Genomic DNA, 19,235 nt, shown 5'->3' with positions numbered 1-19,235 from the left:
CCTTCCCCTGATTGATCCTCCGCCCTTCAACTCTACAGTGAGAAACTTGGGCTTATATCTCCATACTAGAAAAGAGGACCCACCTATATTATTAACCTCTAATTTTGGTATAACTGCTTATTTTTATCCACCTACACTTCTTCCTTCTATTTGGGTCTCCGATATTTTTCCTTCATCCCCCTTTCCATGGATACTTATACGATCTTACAATCTGCCCGTCGCCAACGTTTCATCTTATCCAACATTATAATAGGTTGCCCCGCCAAAAAGGAAAAAAAAGAAAAAAAAAACACATTATATTAGGTTCTGTCTCAAGGGCAGAAGAGTTTCTACGTTTAAAGGGGGAGGGAGACAAAAAATTCACCCATTTCGCAACACAAACGAGCATAACAACCCAAGACTCTGCACATGCCTCGGATTAGTTGGAGATAAACATCCAGCATCTGAATCACCAAATACCTGAGCCTGATTCAGAATTCTCTTGCTTATGAGGTCCCCCATCACACCCCTGCGCTTCCTCTTGAATGCCGCTAAGCAGAAAACTTCTCTTTTCCATCGTGACCATAAAGCTAATCTGGAAGGTCAACGTCAACCCAAAGTTTGTTTCTCTTTTCTTAATCAGTACTTATCCCATAAAAGATTAAATTGTGCCAAACTCCAAATTCTCCCACTTGAAAGGAGCAACTAAGCCGATGTCTGGGGAGCCCCTCAAGAACAAGCACACACACACACAAACAGCAGCTATGGCAAGCATAGAATGAATTAAGGGGCGCTGAAGCAAGCCTTGTGCACCTGGAACTCTCCTACTGTATTTGGTTGCCGCAATTGCACACTTGGTACATGATCTACTACCTTGTCTGGATCGCGTATTTGTCCTATGCTCCAGCTCCATACTCATCTGAGGTTGATCTCTCTCATTTCCAATTGTGACAGTAACCTGACTATTTCTTCTGTCAGCAAGCTTACGAGCCACCAAGTTGTTATAAGAGTAGTTATTCCTCATCAAAGCATAAGCATACGGAGATTGCCCACTAGCATCCAAAACGGAGTTCCAGCAGTTCAGGCCAATCTAAAGGGAAAGAGTAAAACAAAAGATCAAAAGAAAAATCAAAATCTATGTCCGCATATTTGTAAGACTGGTAGTAAGTTTTATACCATCCATTAGAAAAGCACACAATCAAAATCTATGAGTTGGATTCAAGCGCGATGTGCAAACTCCAAAAAATTTTATAGACAAGCAAGCCAACAGTTATTTTTACCTCCTGCGGGTCATTTGTCAAAGCATCAATCATGTCATCCGTACTTGACATACAAGCAGCCAAATGAAGAGGTGTCATGCTGCCAGGTCCAGCAAGATTAGGTGGAAAGATGTATCTCTTGTCAATGTCACTATTAACTATAGAATAATTAATGAGCAAGTCAACCATCTTCCTGCATCTCCTTTTTACTGCCCGGTTCAGAAGCTGCATGTCTGACAGCATAACTGACCCTCCCGACAGCGTATCACTGTCAAAGTTTCTTTCAAATAGTATGTCTAGAAGTGTTTTAACCAAAGCACAACAGTCTTTCTCGACACTGAATGTGAGTAAAAATTTGAAACGGCTGAGTGCATAATGAGGCTCTTGAAGCATGGAACATATCCTTTTTCTTTGGAAGAGCCATCCTAGCTCATTCAAAAAGTGAAGGGCTTCCTCCCTTGATGTCGGCCGCCCATAATCATGACTTTCATCTTCTGATATTACATCACATACTTTTGACTCAGCATCAAACACTGACTCAAGGACTTTCAATTCTCTGCAGATTGTCGCATCAGCTATTATCACTGGAAAACTGTTGCCCCTAAAACCATTTTCCACCTGTTCATATTAGCAAAGGTCAGTACAACACAAACTTTTCTACATCAATTTCTGAAACAAACCAATTATTCCTTAAAGTTTTACCTCTATGAAACAGCGACCAAGAACACCAGGAGATGCATCACGAATTTGAAAACTACCCAAGTTTATCTCATCAAACATCATTCCATGATATGCTGAACCAGTAGCTTCCTTTGACGTGTAACCCCCCATATACGTGCAATGAATCCTGCATGACCAGAAACTTTAGAAACAGAGACGAGGAATTCACAAAATAATCTTCACACAAAAGAAAATTGTACTAACCTGGTGCCAAGGGTATTCAAATTTCTACCCCTTAACAGAAGAGAAGTTTCTTGCCCACCCACAACAGCCAAAGGGGCCACAGAGATCAACTCTGGAGAACTACATGATCTCCAAGCTTTGCATGTACGAATTTTTTCTGAAAAATTATGCCACGCAAACATAACTCAAGAGAAAATTACAAGGCAGCATGCCAATGACACACAAGTCATACTTAGAAGCTGCTGCAGAAAAACTTGTTGAAGAAGTGTTACTATCGCATAAGAGCTACTAGAAAAAAAAGTAGAAATCACAATTCAAGAGCTCCATAAACATAACAGTTGAAATGCTATGGAATTAAAGAATTATCAAAATACAGAAAAAGTTGATTATGAACAAAAGAATTCTTTTGGCCTAAATAAAATGAGAATGAAAAACAAAAGTAAAAGAAACAAAAGTGGAAGCACACTGGTAAAAATTAGAAACAGACAGTAAGTTGCTTTTTAAAACAAAAGCACAAGCACCTTATTAAAAATCAAGCACAAAGGGGGTTGACGTATCAGTAACCAAAAGCCACCACTACTAATCAGTACTTACCATCTTTGTGTGATGCTAATTGCCTGCCAGTATTAACTAAAAACCTCCCACTTCTCCAAAAATCAGAATCTGAACTTTGAACCAAAGAACTGGCATGCTGAACCAGGTTTTCTTCAAGCTGAAAAATATACACGCGCCGTACAAGTGGTCAGCCAAAGTACAATAAAAAGATTGCCGATTAGAACTAAAAAAGATCACTCACTTGCTCCCAGGAAGCAGGTGGCATTGATACATAAACTGATAGAACGACACAACCAGGCCTTATGTAACTCTCCATTTCAGATGGACTGTTGGAAAGCCAATTGTATATCTAGAAGAACAGAGCAACAAACTTTGTAAGAAGCCCCCCTCCCTCCAAAAAAAAATAAAAAATAAAAATAAATAAAAAAGAAAGAAAGCTGTACAAACTACAATGTTGTCTTGACAATTCATACAACAGGAGTGATTAAAAAGAACCATAAACTCCTAACCTGTGTGCGCAATGTCCCTGGTAAATGACTTGGATCTTTATCAAATAGCTTAAATAATATCCTTCCTGTGCGATCCTGTCCGAGAACAAAACAATCAATTCAATCCCTCAATAAATGTAGACAAATATCCAACAAAAGTGTACAGACATGAAATAAGCAAAACGTAGTAAGTCAACAGTACCTGCGCATCAGAGTTCAAACTAGAAGGTGAATGGTCCGAGCCAGAAGAAGTATAGCCAGGTTGGTTAGGGAAACTTTGAATGGAGGTAGCTTCAGCTCCCCTATTTGACCCTCTAAAAAGATCAAAAGGCATGTTACTGCGACAAGTCCTGCTAGAGTCGGGGTTTGCGCTGACCTCTTTGCTTACCAACAACTTCTCAGACTTAACAGTTTCTGCCAAACTCTTCATCGGAAACAGTGTATGCACAACAGGAGGGGAAGATGAAGGTGACCTATCCTCAGTGGGATTACTACTGTCAGAAGAGAAATACTTTCTAGAAGAAGCCAGTTTTGGCAGGCTGTCATTCTCAGGTGAGGAGCTAAATAGCTGTAAGGGTAAATTAACTCGAGTTTCTTGAACCTGGCCGTCAGAATCTTCCATGGGAGACTGGTAACTTGTACTACTTCTCTCTCCCCCAGCTGAATGAATCTCTTGTGGAGGTATCTTGTGCAAATTGGGACCAGCTGCCTGGTCAGAGCAGGTCAACTTAGTTTTCTCACTGTCACTGCTCTGGCTGCACTTCTGAGATAACATTGCCAGAGCTTCTGGAGCAGATGTTGCTAGAGTAGCTGATAGTACAGTAAGCAAGTCCATGGTTGCTGTAGATGCTCTTCCATTCAATTTGTTTTGCAGATCTAAAGAAAGCAGTTCAGAAGCTTTCCTAGTCAAACTTCCAAGATTCGGCAACTTGGCAGCAAGGTCTGCTGGCAAAGGTAACGAATTTATCTTACTAAGAATCTGAAGGAGCTGCTCTCTGTCCAATACCGATGAGCCATTGATATTTCTGACATCATTTTTCCCTACAAATTTTAATGCATACATTTAGTAACTGATCACAGGAAATCTAAGATCAATGAACTCAAGACTAGTCTTCTTACCTTGTGGACAGGCTATATCAGCTACCAAGTTGACAATATCTATATTTCCAATGCTTTTGTTATCGCCACCTCCTGGGAGAGTGAGCCGTGAAGTAACATCCTCTGCTTGGGTTTTCCTTCTTCTCCGGTTATGCCCCGCTAGTCTCCGTCTACAACTCCTCTTCCCCTCATCGAACTCTGAAAGGAGGTGAAACCTGCAACAGCAAAAAAAGATTTTGATACGATTTTAGAGCAAGAAAAATCACTAAAACAAAGGGAGATAAATGAAGATGAGAAACCAAAAAACTAATATTCCATTAATCCAAATGACCTGCTGCACTGCTGGCAGAATCTCTGCATCTGCTTGCCAACAAGGGATTTGGTGGATTTGCTGTGAATCTCACAGACTTTATGTCGGCGGTGGTAGTCCTTGGCATTGGACAGATCTTCCTTGCAGTTATCAACTTGGCACATAGGGTAGCTCCCATTCCCATTCCCCGGAGATCCAGACCGGACCCTTTTATTGGGCCTGGGCACGGGCTCCTCCACAGAGGTGAAGCCACCAGCGAGATTCAGCTGAAGGCTCTCATCATGTTCATCTTCCGCCGTGTTCTTCACAGGCCCGGTAGCTTCCTCTTTGTTCCTCTGCTCTGTTGTGAAAGTAGTACCAAGTTGCTGCATCTCGGAGTCCAGAGGCTTGGCAACAAATCTCACAGCGTCCCAGTCCCAAACGTTTGGATTCCAGTTGTTGCCGGGGTTTGTGACGCGCAGCTGCTGCAAGTGAGGGTCTTGATAATTGGGGCCCTGGTAAGGGTGATCGCGCTTCCTCCCCATGGCCGGCGAATCGCAAAACCGGCCCGAAAGCGTCTGGTGAAAGTAAATTGGAGCAGCAACCTGGCCGCCGGCGTTTTCCATCCCAGATTCAAGACAAACCCAAACACACAAAAAATCTACGCAAGCACAAAAATTGGACAAAGTCAATTATTTACTGCTTTACAACAAATCAATCCAAACTCCAAAAAAAGAAAAAAAAATGCAAAAAGCATGAACCTTGATTCAAGAAGAACAAATCATTTCTAGTCATGTAATAGTTTTATAGTTTATTTTAATTTTGTTTTGCGCATTTTGTTGAAAAAAAAAAGAGGTACGAGGGTCGCCTAATAAAAAGAAAAAAGATTGCTCGACACAAAACCGGAATAAATTTAGTAAAATGAATTGCGTACCTTCACAGAAATCTAGAATCCATCCACATCCACATCCCCTTTACCCAAAACTCTTCCCTTTTTTTCCGGGGACCCAAACCGGAGTAAACTCCGACGTCCGATCTGAATACTTCAGACTCCCGTCGTCGATGGTCAGAGACAAATCTCACATGTCATCGACTTGACTGACATCAACAGCGAAGAAGGTCTTCTCTCGTAAATCCCACACGAAATCACAAGAGCGTCTTCGTCGGCGTCTGCTTCCAATAACAAAACCGAATCTGAAACCAAACCGTTATCAACAATTCTGAAACAACGTTCGTAGATCTAACTGATGAAAACAAACCCTCTCTTCTCTTTATCTCTCTTTGACTTTTCTTTTTCTTTTTCTCTCTCTAGACTCCCGAGTCCCAAACTTTTTTTTTTTTCCCTTCTTCCTCTTGTGTCCTCAGCAGCTTAAGCTTGCAACGACAACGTCTTTCTTTTTTCTTTTTGGATAAATTAGGCTACCACCCTTTTTCATTTTTTTTTCCTGAAACTTTATTCCTTTTTCATTTTATTCAATCCCTTAACTAATCTTCATATTATTATTTAAATATTAAGATTATTTACATGTTATCAAATGTCAATTTTTTTTTTAATAGAAGTACATACAAAATCGATAATAGGGTGCTAACAATGGGTCTCAATAAAAGCTTTGTTGGGACTTTCAACTTGAACAAAGGGAAAAAATGTGTCCAGCACCAAACTTAACTGCTAATACTATCCTCCAATAATAAATCAGAAATTACTTCCTCGAACCAAGAAATTGGATGATCGAGAACTAAATCTTGCTAGGTGGTGAGCCACCTTATTCGTATCTCTTCGACCAAACGAAACCTTCCATTGCTTGAAACTTTGAAAGATCTGCCGTGTATCAGCAACCAAATGTCCATAAAGGCCGCGATGCGATGTTCCTTCATTCTAGATTGCGGATATCACCAAAAGAGCATCACCATCGACCTACACATGTTCAGTTGACCATTGTCATGTAAACACAGGTGCTGCATGCGTAGCAACAACCTCAGCATGCAATGCAGAACGAATCCCATTCTCCTAGACCACCATTGCTGCAATGAACTTGCCCTCTGAGTTTCTTACCACAATCCCAATTCCTCCACGCGATTCAATCTCATCCCAAGCAGCATCAAATTTACATTTTATCTAACCAAAATCTGGCTTCTGCCATTTCTGAACTCATTTTGTGATTCTGTGCGATGTGACCTCATTCCATTTTTTGTATTCTGACAGCCAAGTTTGAGCTTTAAGTTGGGTGTCCAAAGGGGAAACCTCTACACCATTCCATAAAAACTCATTGTGCTCCTTCCATATACTCCATAATAAAACAAGCAGCAACTCAAAACTGTCTTTAGATAACGATTGCACCATATGTGCCAACCAACCACATAGGCCATCCTCACTCCAATAGAATGAACAAAATCCCAACGAGCTCACAAACCAAATAGCAGCTGTTATAGAGCAACGTATTAAGGCATGTTCAATTGTGTCTGCTTCTTTGTCACATAACCCACAAACATCCTCCATAGAGAGCTCGTCTTTTTGTCAAATTCACCTTAGATGGCAAAGCATCCATACAACCACGCCATACACAAATCTTAACTTTCCTTGGGACCGCAGCTTGCCACAAAGCTTTCCATAAAAAACTTGGTCTTGTCATTTATCACAGATCTCATGCGCGCATCCCCACCAATACCATGACACGTTCTTGCCACAAAAGTAAGCACTCTTAGTTGTAAATAGACCTTTGGGTTCTTTAGTCCTAATCATAGTATTAGCTGGATTGAACAAACTCAATGGAATACTCAAAATCAGGCATGCTTCATCCTCTAAAAACCAACTACGGATTAAATATGTATTCCATCGAACTCCATCATAGTCCACCATTAATGATCTCACAGTAAGAGAGGTATGCACCCCCATCGATCTGGGTCTAATGACTTTATAAAAATTCTCCCTTGGCAACCAATTGTCCCCCCAAATTTGTATTCGTAGGCCATCTCCAACCCTCCACTTAGCACCTCTCTGAATAATTAGTATGGATGATGTCACACTTCTCCAACAATAAGACGAGTTTGGTATAACTAGAGCCTACAAAAAATCTGTTGTAGGGTAGTACCGAGCTTTGAATATTTGTGCAATAAGAGACTGCGGTTGTTGTATTACTCTCCACCCTTGCTTGGCAAGCAATGCAAGGTTGAAAGCATATAAGTCCTTAAATCCCAAGCCACCCTCACTTTTTGGTTTACATAGCTTTTGCCATTTAATCCAGTGTATTCGATGCTTGCATACTTCCCTTCCCCACCAAAATTGCTCCACCATTTGGTTCAACTCCTCACAAAAAGACTTAGGCAACAAAAACGTCTGCATCATGTACAATGGAATTTCTTGAGCTACAATTTTTATCAAAATTTCTTTGCCAACACAACCCAACAAAGAACCACGCCAGCCATTCGACTTCTTCCATAGACGGTCCTTTATATATGCAAACGTAGCTTTCTTAGATCGTCTAACAAACACCGATAGGTCAAGATACCTATCATGATACTCCGCTCGTTCCATCCTGAGACAATCAGCCAGAACCTATGCATCCGTGTCCGTTAAATTTCTACTAAATGCCACACTACTTTTTGAAAGGTTAATAGCTTACCCACATGCACGTTCGTAAGTTTTTAGCATCTGCTTCAACTATACACACTCCTGGAGAGAACTCCTAGCAAAGATAAAGTTATTGTCCGCAAAAAGAAGATGATGAACACTTGGGGCCTTATTACAAACCTGGACACCTTGAATTCGGCCTTATGCTTCCCACATATCAAACAATGCAGATAAACCCTTAGCACACACAATAAACAAGAACGATGACAACGGGTTTCCCTAGCGAATTCCACATTTAGGTTGTACAAGACCCACAAGCTCCCCATTTAGTTTGAACGAATAAGAAATTGTAGTAACACACATCATTATCCAGTTTATCCTTTCCTCTATAAATCCCAGCCTCCTCATCATTTACTCTATAAAACTCCATTCAATATGATCATAAGCCTTACTTATATCCAACTTCAATGCCATCACCCTATTCCACCTGTTGTTCTTTCTATGTATATAGTGTGCAATCTCCGAAGCTACCAAACAATTATCTGAAATTAACTGTCCCGGAATAAATGCATTTTGAGAAGGTGATACAATATCCGGCAAGATGACCTTCAACGTATTAGTAAGAACTATGGAACAAATTTTGTAAATAACATTACAAAGGCTAATCGGCCGGAGTTGAGTCATTGAGGTAGGATCAAGTTTCTTAGGAATTAAAGTAATATGGGTATAGTTAATTTTCCTAAGCATACGCCTAGATGAAAGGATAAACTTGACCCCATCACAAACGTCAAGTCTTAGAGCCTTAATCGGATGCATTTGGAAAAGTGAAAACTTAATTTCATCATTCGAAACCAGCCTAAAGAGTTCTTGGTTCATTTCTACCGATACCTTAGGAACCACAACCCTCAAAATTTTCGTCGCACCTCAAGAGTCAAATAGTTTTGTGAAATACTCCATGATAACAGTCTCTATACCCATTTTATCCTTATGCAAATTCTCGACCTCATCAAATAACCCATGCAATCCGTTTCTCCTTTGTCGTCGATTTGCTTTATGGTGAAAGAACTTCGTATTTTGATCACCAAGCCTTAGCCAATTTTCCTTAGACATCTGACGCCAAAATGCTTCTTCTTATGCAAGTAAAGAATGCAGCCGGGTATATAACTCATGCCTTTGGGCAATAGTTGTCTCGATAAAAGGTTGTCCAAATAAAGAGTTCGACTTGTCTTCCGTTTCTGAAATTTCCCCAGGAATTCAATGTTTCGTGGTTTTTGGCCAATTAGTCAATTGGATTCGTATTGCCTTAATCTTCTCCATGACTTGGAACATAGGTGAGCCTTAAAAGTCCGATGCCCACCCTTGTTGTATCGCAGCCCCACATCCATCCTTAACAGACCACCCTTCCTATATCGAAAGGTCCTTTTAAATTTAACTCTTCTATTTTGAATCCAGTCCAACAAAATTGGTATATGATCTGACAAGGTAGGCTTTAAATGGGTGACTTTGAAATGTGGAAACAAATCAATCCAACTATGTGGTGCTAAGACTCTGTCCAAACAAACTTTAATTCCACCACTCCTGGTCGTCACCCAAGTGAACTTATTACCTATAAACCCCAAATCTTGTAGTTGGCAACATGTGAGACCATTTTGAAAATCCTCCATTTGTCGTTCACTTTGTAAATCACCACCTTCCTGCTCCTCGGCCCGCAAAACCTCATTAAAATCCCCCATGCAACACCACGGCAAGTTCGAAGTATCTCACAGATGTTGAAGCAAGCTCCACAATTTATGTCTTTTCGCCTCCGCTGGAAAACCATAAAAGAAAGTAACTCTCCAGTGATTTGCATCTCCTATCCTTCCAACCTCCAAATCAATATGATTATAGGAATAAGATCTTAACAAAAGATTGGCCACCGTTCACCACATGGCACATAAACCCCCCGAATGTCCCAAACTCAGTTCTGTAAACGCAAAATCAAACTTCAATTGTGATTTTAATCTCTTCATATGCTTCTTTAAGCTTTTAGTTTCACACAAAAAAATCACTATGGGATCTTTAAAGAGAACGAGTCTCTTAAACGCCCTAATTGCCTGGAGGTTCCCAAGCCCTCGACAATTCTAGCTGATGCAACTCATTGGGCTTAGCAGGGTTGATCTCCGTCAGCCGCTGTAGAATTCATCGATACTGAAGTAGCATGTTTCTTTGTTACAGGGAAATTTCACACCTCATTTTTCCCACGCAGACCTTTTTTCCTAATCTCTATAGGGATAAATTGTTTTGGTTTTGACTTCTTAATTTTCTTTCTGTGAAACACACTTCTTGGAGGGCGATGACCCTGTTCAGCACCAGGCCCAAAGATGAATGGTGCCAAGTTGAAAGGATCAGACCCTAGAGAAAGAGAAGAATCATCCCGTACAAAACTGCCATCTTTTCTAGCCATCTCTCTAGAACCATCTCCTGACAAAGAAAGTGCTAAATTCCCTATAAAAGCCTCATTCACTTCCTGAGCTGACACATTATCCCCCACTCTTGGTGTAATTTCTATCCCAAACAAAAGCAATGGTTGTGGTACAAGTGTCACGTTGCCCACAGTAATAAGTGATGTATTCTCATGTTGGGTCTAAGTATGCTCCCTCGGCATATATGGTAGCAATGCCATAGTATCAGCTAACATGCCGTTATCATTAAAAACTTCATTAAGATTAGGTATGTAGTTCCCTTCCTGACCATTCTCCCCACATAATATGGGTTCCTCCACTGCATCATCCATAAGGTTATCTAATTCCTCCGACAACAGTGCTTCATCACCCAACGCACCATCAGATTCGAGCCCAAACCTTTTACCTGTAGGTCGTATGTAATCTTTCTTTAACACATCATCTTAGAACCATCTACCATATGGTTTAGCCATATTGTCCACTCATTTACCCGTCATATCGCTCACATTGATCCTCAACATGATCCATCATTCCACAAAGAAAGCAAGTTAATGACAGTTTCTCATAACGAGCATCAATATTCATAGTCGTGCCCTCCAGTTGTATAAACATGTACAGTCACAACGACTTCCTCACATCTAGTCACACCTTGACTCTAAGAAAACTACCAAATTACTCATCCTTGTGACTTTGGTCCATAAGAACATACTATCCCAGTAGGTTCCCCAAGAACTTACCCATTGGGCAAGTCATATAACAAAGAAGCAAACCCTTAAACTAAACCCAAAATCTTGAGAATGCAGCAGGACCCTAGCAGGATATGCCAGATTATCTGCCTTGCCAAGTACAAGTAGATACTGCTTATTAATAACTAAGGTCATCCTCTCAGAACGGTGGTATGCTCTTGCATTGAATCTAAAGGTAAATTGATCTTCCTCTAAATCAGTCACAACTACATCCGTTTTAGGACACCAAAGATCCCTTATTTGTCTCTTAAAACTCTCTTTGTTCACCGGTTTAGAGGAAAGTACCCTTCCCACAAGAAACACTCTCGAAAACTTCAAGGATGAAGCCTCATTTTTATCAATCACAATCACCTTCTATTATTCCTTTGTAGTAGCAAACTGGCTTGCAAACTTTGACACAATGTCCTCCATTGACATCAAACCGTTTGTGACCCAGAGCCAACTTCGTGTGCAAAGCCTTAAACATTGAACAAAGAAGTGTAAGAGTTTTCCCCACACCATGAATTATCCAAGAGTCGCACCCCATATGCCTGCCTCCTCACTGTGAAAGAGCGGCCTGAAACCATGAAACCCTAAAATTTCTGACAGTCGCCAGTCACCTTCCTAAGGTTCGCGAGAAACTTATTAATCATTTTCAAATATATCTTTTTAGTATTTTATTTTTTCATATATTTCTATTTATATTTTTTACCTTTTTTTTAAATTTTACTAATATCCTTATGGGAATTGTTATTTGCACTCCAAAAATCTCATTCTACACTCCAAACTTTCTATATTAGGAAAGAAAAAATACTCTTGTGAGGAGTGTAGAATGAGATTTTTGGAGTGCCAATAACACTTCCCATTCTTTTTAGTTTTAATTTGTACCCATGATTTAGAATTTTAATATGTATCCATATTTGTTTATTTAATTTGTATCCATATTTTTTTTGTAATGTACCCCATGATAGTTAAGTCAGGAGAATCTTACAGGATATCTAGAAGTAGATATTGCATTCTGTTAGGAGTTATGATTACTTCCGGCACACACCAATTCCTAGATTGCAAGAACTCCAATACTTATAAGGATTTGATTAGGTCTAGATCTTCAGAAAAAAAAAGAAAAAAGGATTGGGTCTAGATCGCATGCCTTGCGGAACAAGTATGGTCATCCAGCGTAATTGATTGGACTCCGCCTATTGCCTAAGAATAGCGTGATGGTGGCACCGCTACTCTATCCGATCCAAATCCACCTGGAGTTGGTGAGTCCATGACAAGACTTCCGAGATAATTGTATTCGGATCAGCTTTACTCTGGCTCTGGAAAATCATGGTCTCACAATTGCCCTTACGGCTATCTCCAACTAAATGGGCTAAACATAGCCCATTTCCAAATTATACCTCTACAATAAATTATTTTTTAATAAACAGTGCCAAGCCACATTTATATACCATCTCCAACCAAAGGGGGCTATTTTTTAGCCCATCAATAATTTATTATTTAAGTTTGTTCTTTAATTTTATTGGTTAATTGGATTAACTACCATATTAAAATAAGGTTTCTGAACATATTTTGAGTGCCACTTATCGCTAAATGAATAAATCTCTGGATTTTTTTATCCTTTGGTTGAAGATGTGGCCAGTTCAAAAAATATTGAAAAACTTAAATTTAGATTATTGGAATAGGTAAGAGAGGGGTGTTTATGAAAATGATGTTAGAAATAACTTAGGTATTCATAGGAAAAAAAAATTAGATTTTTATTTTAGATATCAGCTTGGAAACAAAATAAATAAAAAATAGGCCCCTTAAATGGGCTACCCAGCTAGGTAAGAATGCCGAGCCCGATGGCCAAAGGGCTAAAGCTTGGCCTGGTGGGTGCCCTTTTCCTTTGGCCTAGCTCTTCATTGGAGTTGGGTTTTGGAGCATTTCGGGTTGGATTTTGGCCTATAGCCCTATGGAGATGGACTAACTATCCATTTGAAAGGCAACATGTTCCCCTTGAGGATGGATTGTTATCCAAAGACCATGCCTTTCGAAGTAAGCTAAAATATGTACAATTTAGTCTTCGGTTTTTTGTGCGCTGGTCTGATCCTTAACATTAAAGTGGGGTAGTTGAGTCACTTAAATTTTCGTCACGTAACATCTAAAATCATGCAAAATCAACTACAATGATGATGAACACCTCTGTTGCATGTGCATGGTCCTTAAAGAATCAAACATGTGTTTTAATGATTTGCTTCGATCCTTGCACGCGTCGATCTCTAGGTAAAAGACTCTTCATTTTCAATGGTGAGATCCTTCAATGATTGGTTCTTAAATAGTTGTTTCTCCTTTGAGATTTTCGTAGTCATTTTAATCTTCACACCATGGGGCTCTTGTGTTTTAATCAAAACCTTCCTTTCGTACCCAATTTCTTATATGATCCTTCGATGTCCAGAGTCCTCAAACCAAAAAACCTCTTTTTTCTCACCAATCTCTACCAAATAAGGTTATGCAGTACTCAATTTAGCCATAATTTGATGCTAACATTCGTCGCTTCTTGCTATTTGTTCCACAACATTCATCGCTCGTAGCACTTTCCCTGCAGTCTCTGGATATGAGTTGAATCTCAGCAATATGTTGAGATTCTTTAGATGGTTCTTCATCACCGCTATCCTTTTCTTCCTTTGCTTGTGGATGGCAACGATGGTGGGTCTTCGTTCAAACACTCGCCCTCATTGTAATATCTTACCCGGAAAGTAGCAAGATGGGTATAATACGCATTTGATCCAATGATAGACACTCCTTCAGAATTGATGTTCTTGGCTAAGTATGCTAAATAGTCTTCAAAATCTTCCATTTCCAAGGGTGAAGGCTTGTCTCCCCCAAAACCGTTGTACTAACTTGAACCCTTATATTGGGGCTTAGATATTAAACATGTAAGACCCCATATAAAAAAAAATGAGTATATAAATATGTGTGTAGGTACTTATATTTATTTCAAATATAATGATTTTTTGGGTTTCTTTTATACTATGTATACAAGAACTCGTATTTTTGACATGTGAATTAGTAGAGTTTCTTGTGAATAGTTCTTATTCGTGGGTTAGGGTATGACAAAACATTTGTTTGTGTGAATATTTACTTGTCTGGTGCCTTCTTATCCATGAAAAATTTCTAATATGCTAAACTTTTCTAAGTAAACAAACTTTGAGAAATAAAATAAGCAACATAGTGTAAGGCCCAAAATACCACCTCCCTGAAGTGAATGCAGTGTACATCCATTCCCCAGTGCAAGCCTGGAGTGAATAGAGGGCCAAACCCTCCCCCGTGGGGGAATGATCTAATCAAGTGGTTCCTGGCGTGATCAAAGTAATCAATCTTGTATCCATAGTCAAAGCACTCAGAGCGCGTTTACATAAGGATAATGATAATAAAAAAATGGAATTAAATTTCGATTACGGATTACTCCAGTGTTTACTAATTACTAGGGAATCAATAGTGTGGTGGACCCCACCCGAAATTAGAGTAGTGGGATTCCCTGGATAGATGAGGTATTTGAATTCCAGGAGGGTGAAGGAATCAAGAATGCATTTTTTTTTCTTCCTATTGTGCTCTCATTCACATTGTGACAACCCGTCCCGAATTAAAATATATTTTATCTTGGAAAACGTGGGAATGACGATTTTGCCCTTGAAACGATGTGTGGTGGATGTATAAGCGGGCTAAGGAAATGGACCAATTACTGTACCTCCTACCTTCTTGGGTCTAATTAGAATTGTGGGTTTGTTTTGATTTAAATTGTTAGCCCTAAACCTTATGGCCCAATCAGGGCCCTGTTATTCTATTTCTGCCCAATCTCATAGCTCAATCACACACACACCCACACGTACAAACTTTCTTTCCTTCTTCTTTCTTCTCGACTTTCCTCCCTTATTCGTACAATCTGAGCCTTCAACTCTCAAACACCATCCATACTTCATCGATCGAGCTTGAGCTTTGCATAAACGTGTTTTTGGGGACTTCACGAACCTATCCGTACCATTGGATCAAAGAACGGATCACAAGAACCCGAGAACCTAAGAGCTCCGGTGTGGTGCTCTGTTGCTCCGTCATGATCGTGGTTAGTTCATGGAGTTGTAAAGCTTAAGGGAGTCTTAAAATTACTCCATAGAGACCGGGGGACAATTTTTGGAGGAATTGGATGTTGGGAGAGGTCAGTTCCACAAGTTCCAGTTTAGTCGGAATTTTCCAGAGATTTTCCTACCACTTTTCGTCGGTTTTAGGACCTTTATGAGGTAAGATCGTGTTCTTCTAGTTCAAGGCTTCAATTTGATATAAAATTCGTGAAATTTGGTGTTGAAACAACGGAGATATTGAGATTAAAAGTTTTTCTAGAAACCGGCGAGTGCAGCGACAACCAGCGATGGAATCCGGTGAACCACCGAAGAAGACAGAGCATATTCCGTCAACCTTGATGGAATATTCTTAATAGTGTCAAGTATATTTAACGGAATATCATAGTATTTAACGGAATATTCCCTAATGGCGTTAGGGTTACCATCAACGTGCCTGCGCGTGGCCGGAGCGTGGGATGTTGAAATTTTTTTCTAAAAATATGGGGATGCTCGTGGTGTTGAGTAGGCCACGATGGTATATTCAAACACCCTAATTGAGCAGCGTATGAGAAGTTATTACACGGCTTTGGTTATATGCTTAAAAGTAACGTTAAAATAGTTGTTTCACATATAGGTAAGACGTTTCCAAAGGACGAGCACAGCCAGACAAGATTTAGGGGTTACGACCCGGCTACATACCAGTGAGTGGGCTTTTGGTTTTCTATATATATATATGTATACCCGTTTCCCAGAAACTGTTTAAATGGTTTTTACGTTTTAAATGTCATGTTGTATGCATTACATATTAGAATATGCTTTAATATAGTTGTGCATATTTTTGCTCGACGCTGTGGATGCTCAGGTAAGCTTTAAGTGAGTATATAGCGATGGTTGTGATGGTAGTGTGTATGATTATGATGAGTTACTTTCAGTGATTTATATCCTGCACCTCGGTGTTAGTGCTCCGCCCGAGGGTAGGGCCTATCCTTCACGTGATCGTTCACCTCCCGCACCATATACTCACCTTGGATCCAAGGCAGGTGCCAACTTATCGTATAGACCGCATTAGGTGGCTCCGACTCGTAGGTGACTTGCGATACTTCACACAGCCTTCACGTGATCGAAGCACTTGAGCGTAGTTATTTACACCTAGCCTGTCTACAGACCACATAGGTGGTTCCAACTCGTGTGCAGGATTTGATTTGATTGTTGAGTTATAGATTCAACCGTACAGCCCACGTTAGGTGACTCCGGCTGATTTGATTGTTGAGTTATAAATTCAGCTGTACTCGTGTGCAATTCACCTGGCTTACTTATTCATGGTTGAGATGATTGTCATGGCATACACATGGTTTGGTTATTCTCGAGTATAGTTTTCATAAATGTTTACAGTATTATTTTACGGGAAACTTATACGGGTTTTACAGTGAAGGGTTATTACATTTGAAAAGATAAATGGTTTTGAAAGTTTTGTTTTTACCCACTCACACTTTCTGTTTAATGCCCCTTCAGGTTCTAGATAGAAGTTCGTGTCGATGGCTCACGAGGACTTCACGGCGGTTCTAACAGACATTCACCAGGGTTTCTTTTATGATCTATATAATTAGTAATTAAACTTCTGGATTGCATTCTGATACCTACGCTCTGGTTATGTGTGTCCTTTACTCTAAACATTTTCACTCGCACTGATATGTCAGTCTAGTGTAATTAGTTAGCAAGTTTTTATTTATCCGTATTTTCATATTACATTCACTTCCGCACAGTGCACATGGCTACGTCACCCTCACGTGACGGCCAGCATGCCTCGTTTGGGGTAAGGGTGTGTCACACATTATGCACAACTCCATGCTCATTCACATTATGCACAATTCCATGCATATGCCGAAGAGAAGAAACTACAAATTTGAGCGAGAAAATTTAAATATTAAAGTAAATAGTTAAATTAATAAAATAAAAATAAACAAAAGCATTTTAGTGTGTCTATGAAATAAAAAAGCAATTTAATTTTTTTTTCTTACTATTATATATTATATCAAATTTTATTAAAAAAAGTATATAAAATATTTGATTTGGGACAAGGGCATTTTAGTAATCATATTGATTTATATTCCAATTCTGCTGAATTATTAAACAGCTTTATGAAATTAATGTCATTTCTATTCTGATTCCAAAACATTTAAGTAAATAGCTTCAACATGAATCTGTTCTAACTTCTCCTCATTCCAACTCCTCAATTCAATTCATCCTATTTTCATTACTATTACGTAAACGCGCCATTAGAGTGGATTGATTCACTCCGGAGTACAGGCTCGGTACTAGGTTGTCATGCCTAGACTGCACAATACCTTCTCGCTCACGTGAAATGTCAGACTGCAGCAACTGGCATGGCTGTGCTTTCCACCCATAATGTGGAAGAGACAAATAGTCCTTCCTGGATGTGGCATATGTATGCCAGAATGGTCCCCTTGCTGACCACTAATTTCCTCGATGACTCAGGGGAATGACAAATAACATGGATCGACTCCACAATGTCTATGAATATTCCTGGTGACTCCTCAAAAAAGGTTAGACACTCAGGATCCCAAAAAGATTAGCATTGGAGCCTCCACATCGGGAACCACCCCCCAATGCTTAGACTCACGATATCTGCTTGTTTTTTGCTCATGCAATTCTTTACTTGACGGTCGGAAAACAACTCCAACAGTTTGGTGTTTCCATTGAGAGTTCACATTCATATTCCCTCACAAACAGTGTAATTATGGCTTATTCTTCCACTCCAGGACCGTGGACGATGGACAAGAAAGTGAGCGAACCCTAGCACAAACACAGGGAAGGCAAACATAGGCGCCCGAGGCATGTAGATTGCTCGGAGGCACATAAATCATTCGAAGCCACGCAGAGAACCTCGTAGAGATTTGCCCTCTTTCACACTGCTAAATATTTCCCTCAACAACATCTTGAACAAGATTCGGGATAAGCCTTTTTTTTTCCAAAAACCATGTTTGAAGGTGAATCCGAATCTGAACGCCAATGAGTATTACAACTATCACAAAGCCTATGGCCACATGACAAGAAACTGTAGAAACCTTAAAGAGTTTATTGAAGATCTGCTTGATCGTGGCCACTGCTGGGAATTTGTAGCCAAGAAGGCGAATGAGGGTAAACAAGGAAATGCTCGAGGAGAGGCTTTGATGGACAAGAATGAAAGGGAAGAAAGACCTGTAAAGAGGCCTACACTCCATATAAACTGTATTTATGGGACTTAAGATACGTAAGGTTTTCTCGAAAGGGGCAAAAAGTTGCTTGTAAGCAGCCAAAGATGGTGACCTCGATCAATAAACCACTTCCCATCAACAACAATATCATAATGTTCTTGAACAGAGACTTAGAGAAGGTGTGTAGCCTTCAAGACGATGCCCTCATTATTACTTTACAAAATCGTTCACGTGAAGGTGAGCCGCATCTTGGGTGGATGGCAGAGCTGGAGTCAACCTACTCTTTAAGGATATTGTGGAGAGTATAGGACTACTCAATGACTTCACCAAAACTCGATTAACTCTGATGGCTTTCGAAGGTACACCTATCCAAACCTTAGGAACCCTCAAACTCCCTGTCGTGGCCAACCTCTATAATCCCATGATCAACTTCCATATCCTCGCTCCCCATCTCCCCATAATGAAATTTTGGGATGAAAGTGGATACGATTGGCAGTATACCCATAGAGCCACTCATTTGATATAATAGCTTTTGGAATACTTATTGTGTTAAACTATTATATGTTTAATGAAGGGCAAATCTTATTGTTAATCACTACTTATTGTATTATGTGTTTA

The 19,235-nt window shown here is 39.8% G+C and overlaps 1 protein-coding gene across 1 annotated transcript; it reads right to left on the bottom strand.

Moving 5' to 3' along the window:
- Window positions 1-588: 588 nt before the first annotated feature.
- On the bottom strand, window positions 589-5,932 carry LOC103938761 (squamosa promoter-binding-like protein 14). Its single transcript, XM_048576791.1, has 11 exons — window positions 5,506-5,932; window positions 4,614-5,232; window positions 4,304-4,497; window positions 3,387-4,225; window positions 3,206-3,280; window positions 2,938-3,045; window positions 2,736-2,853; window positions 2,163-2,298; window positions 1,941-2,085; window positions 1,260-1,856; window positions 589-1,069 (listed from the first exon to the last, which is right to left on the bottom strand). Exons 2-11 carry the CDS (start codon window positions 5,195-5,197, stop codon window positions 641-643), a joined length of 3,225 nt encoding a protein of 1,074 aa, XP_048432748.1. The 5' UTR covers window positions 5,198-5,232; window positions 5,506-5,932; the 3' UTR covers window positions 589-640.
- Between the last annotated feature and the right edge of the window lie 13,303 nt (window positions 5,933-19,235).

The sequence above is a fragment of a genome, unplaced genomic scaffold, assembly GCF_019419815.1.
Source record: "Pyrus x bretschneideri cultivar Hongxiangsu unplaced genomic scaffold, Pyrus_bretschneideri_v1 Contig91, whole genome shotgun sequence".
Lineage (NCBI taxonomy): Eukaryota > Viridiplantae > Streptophyta > Magnoliopsida > Rosales > Rosaceae > Pyrus > Pyrus x bretschneideri.
Note: the sequence above shows the minus strand (reverse complement) of the source record. Positions and strands in the feature narration are given on the sequence as shown.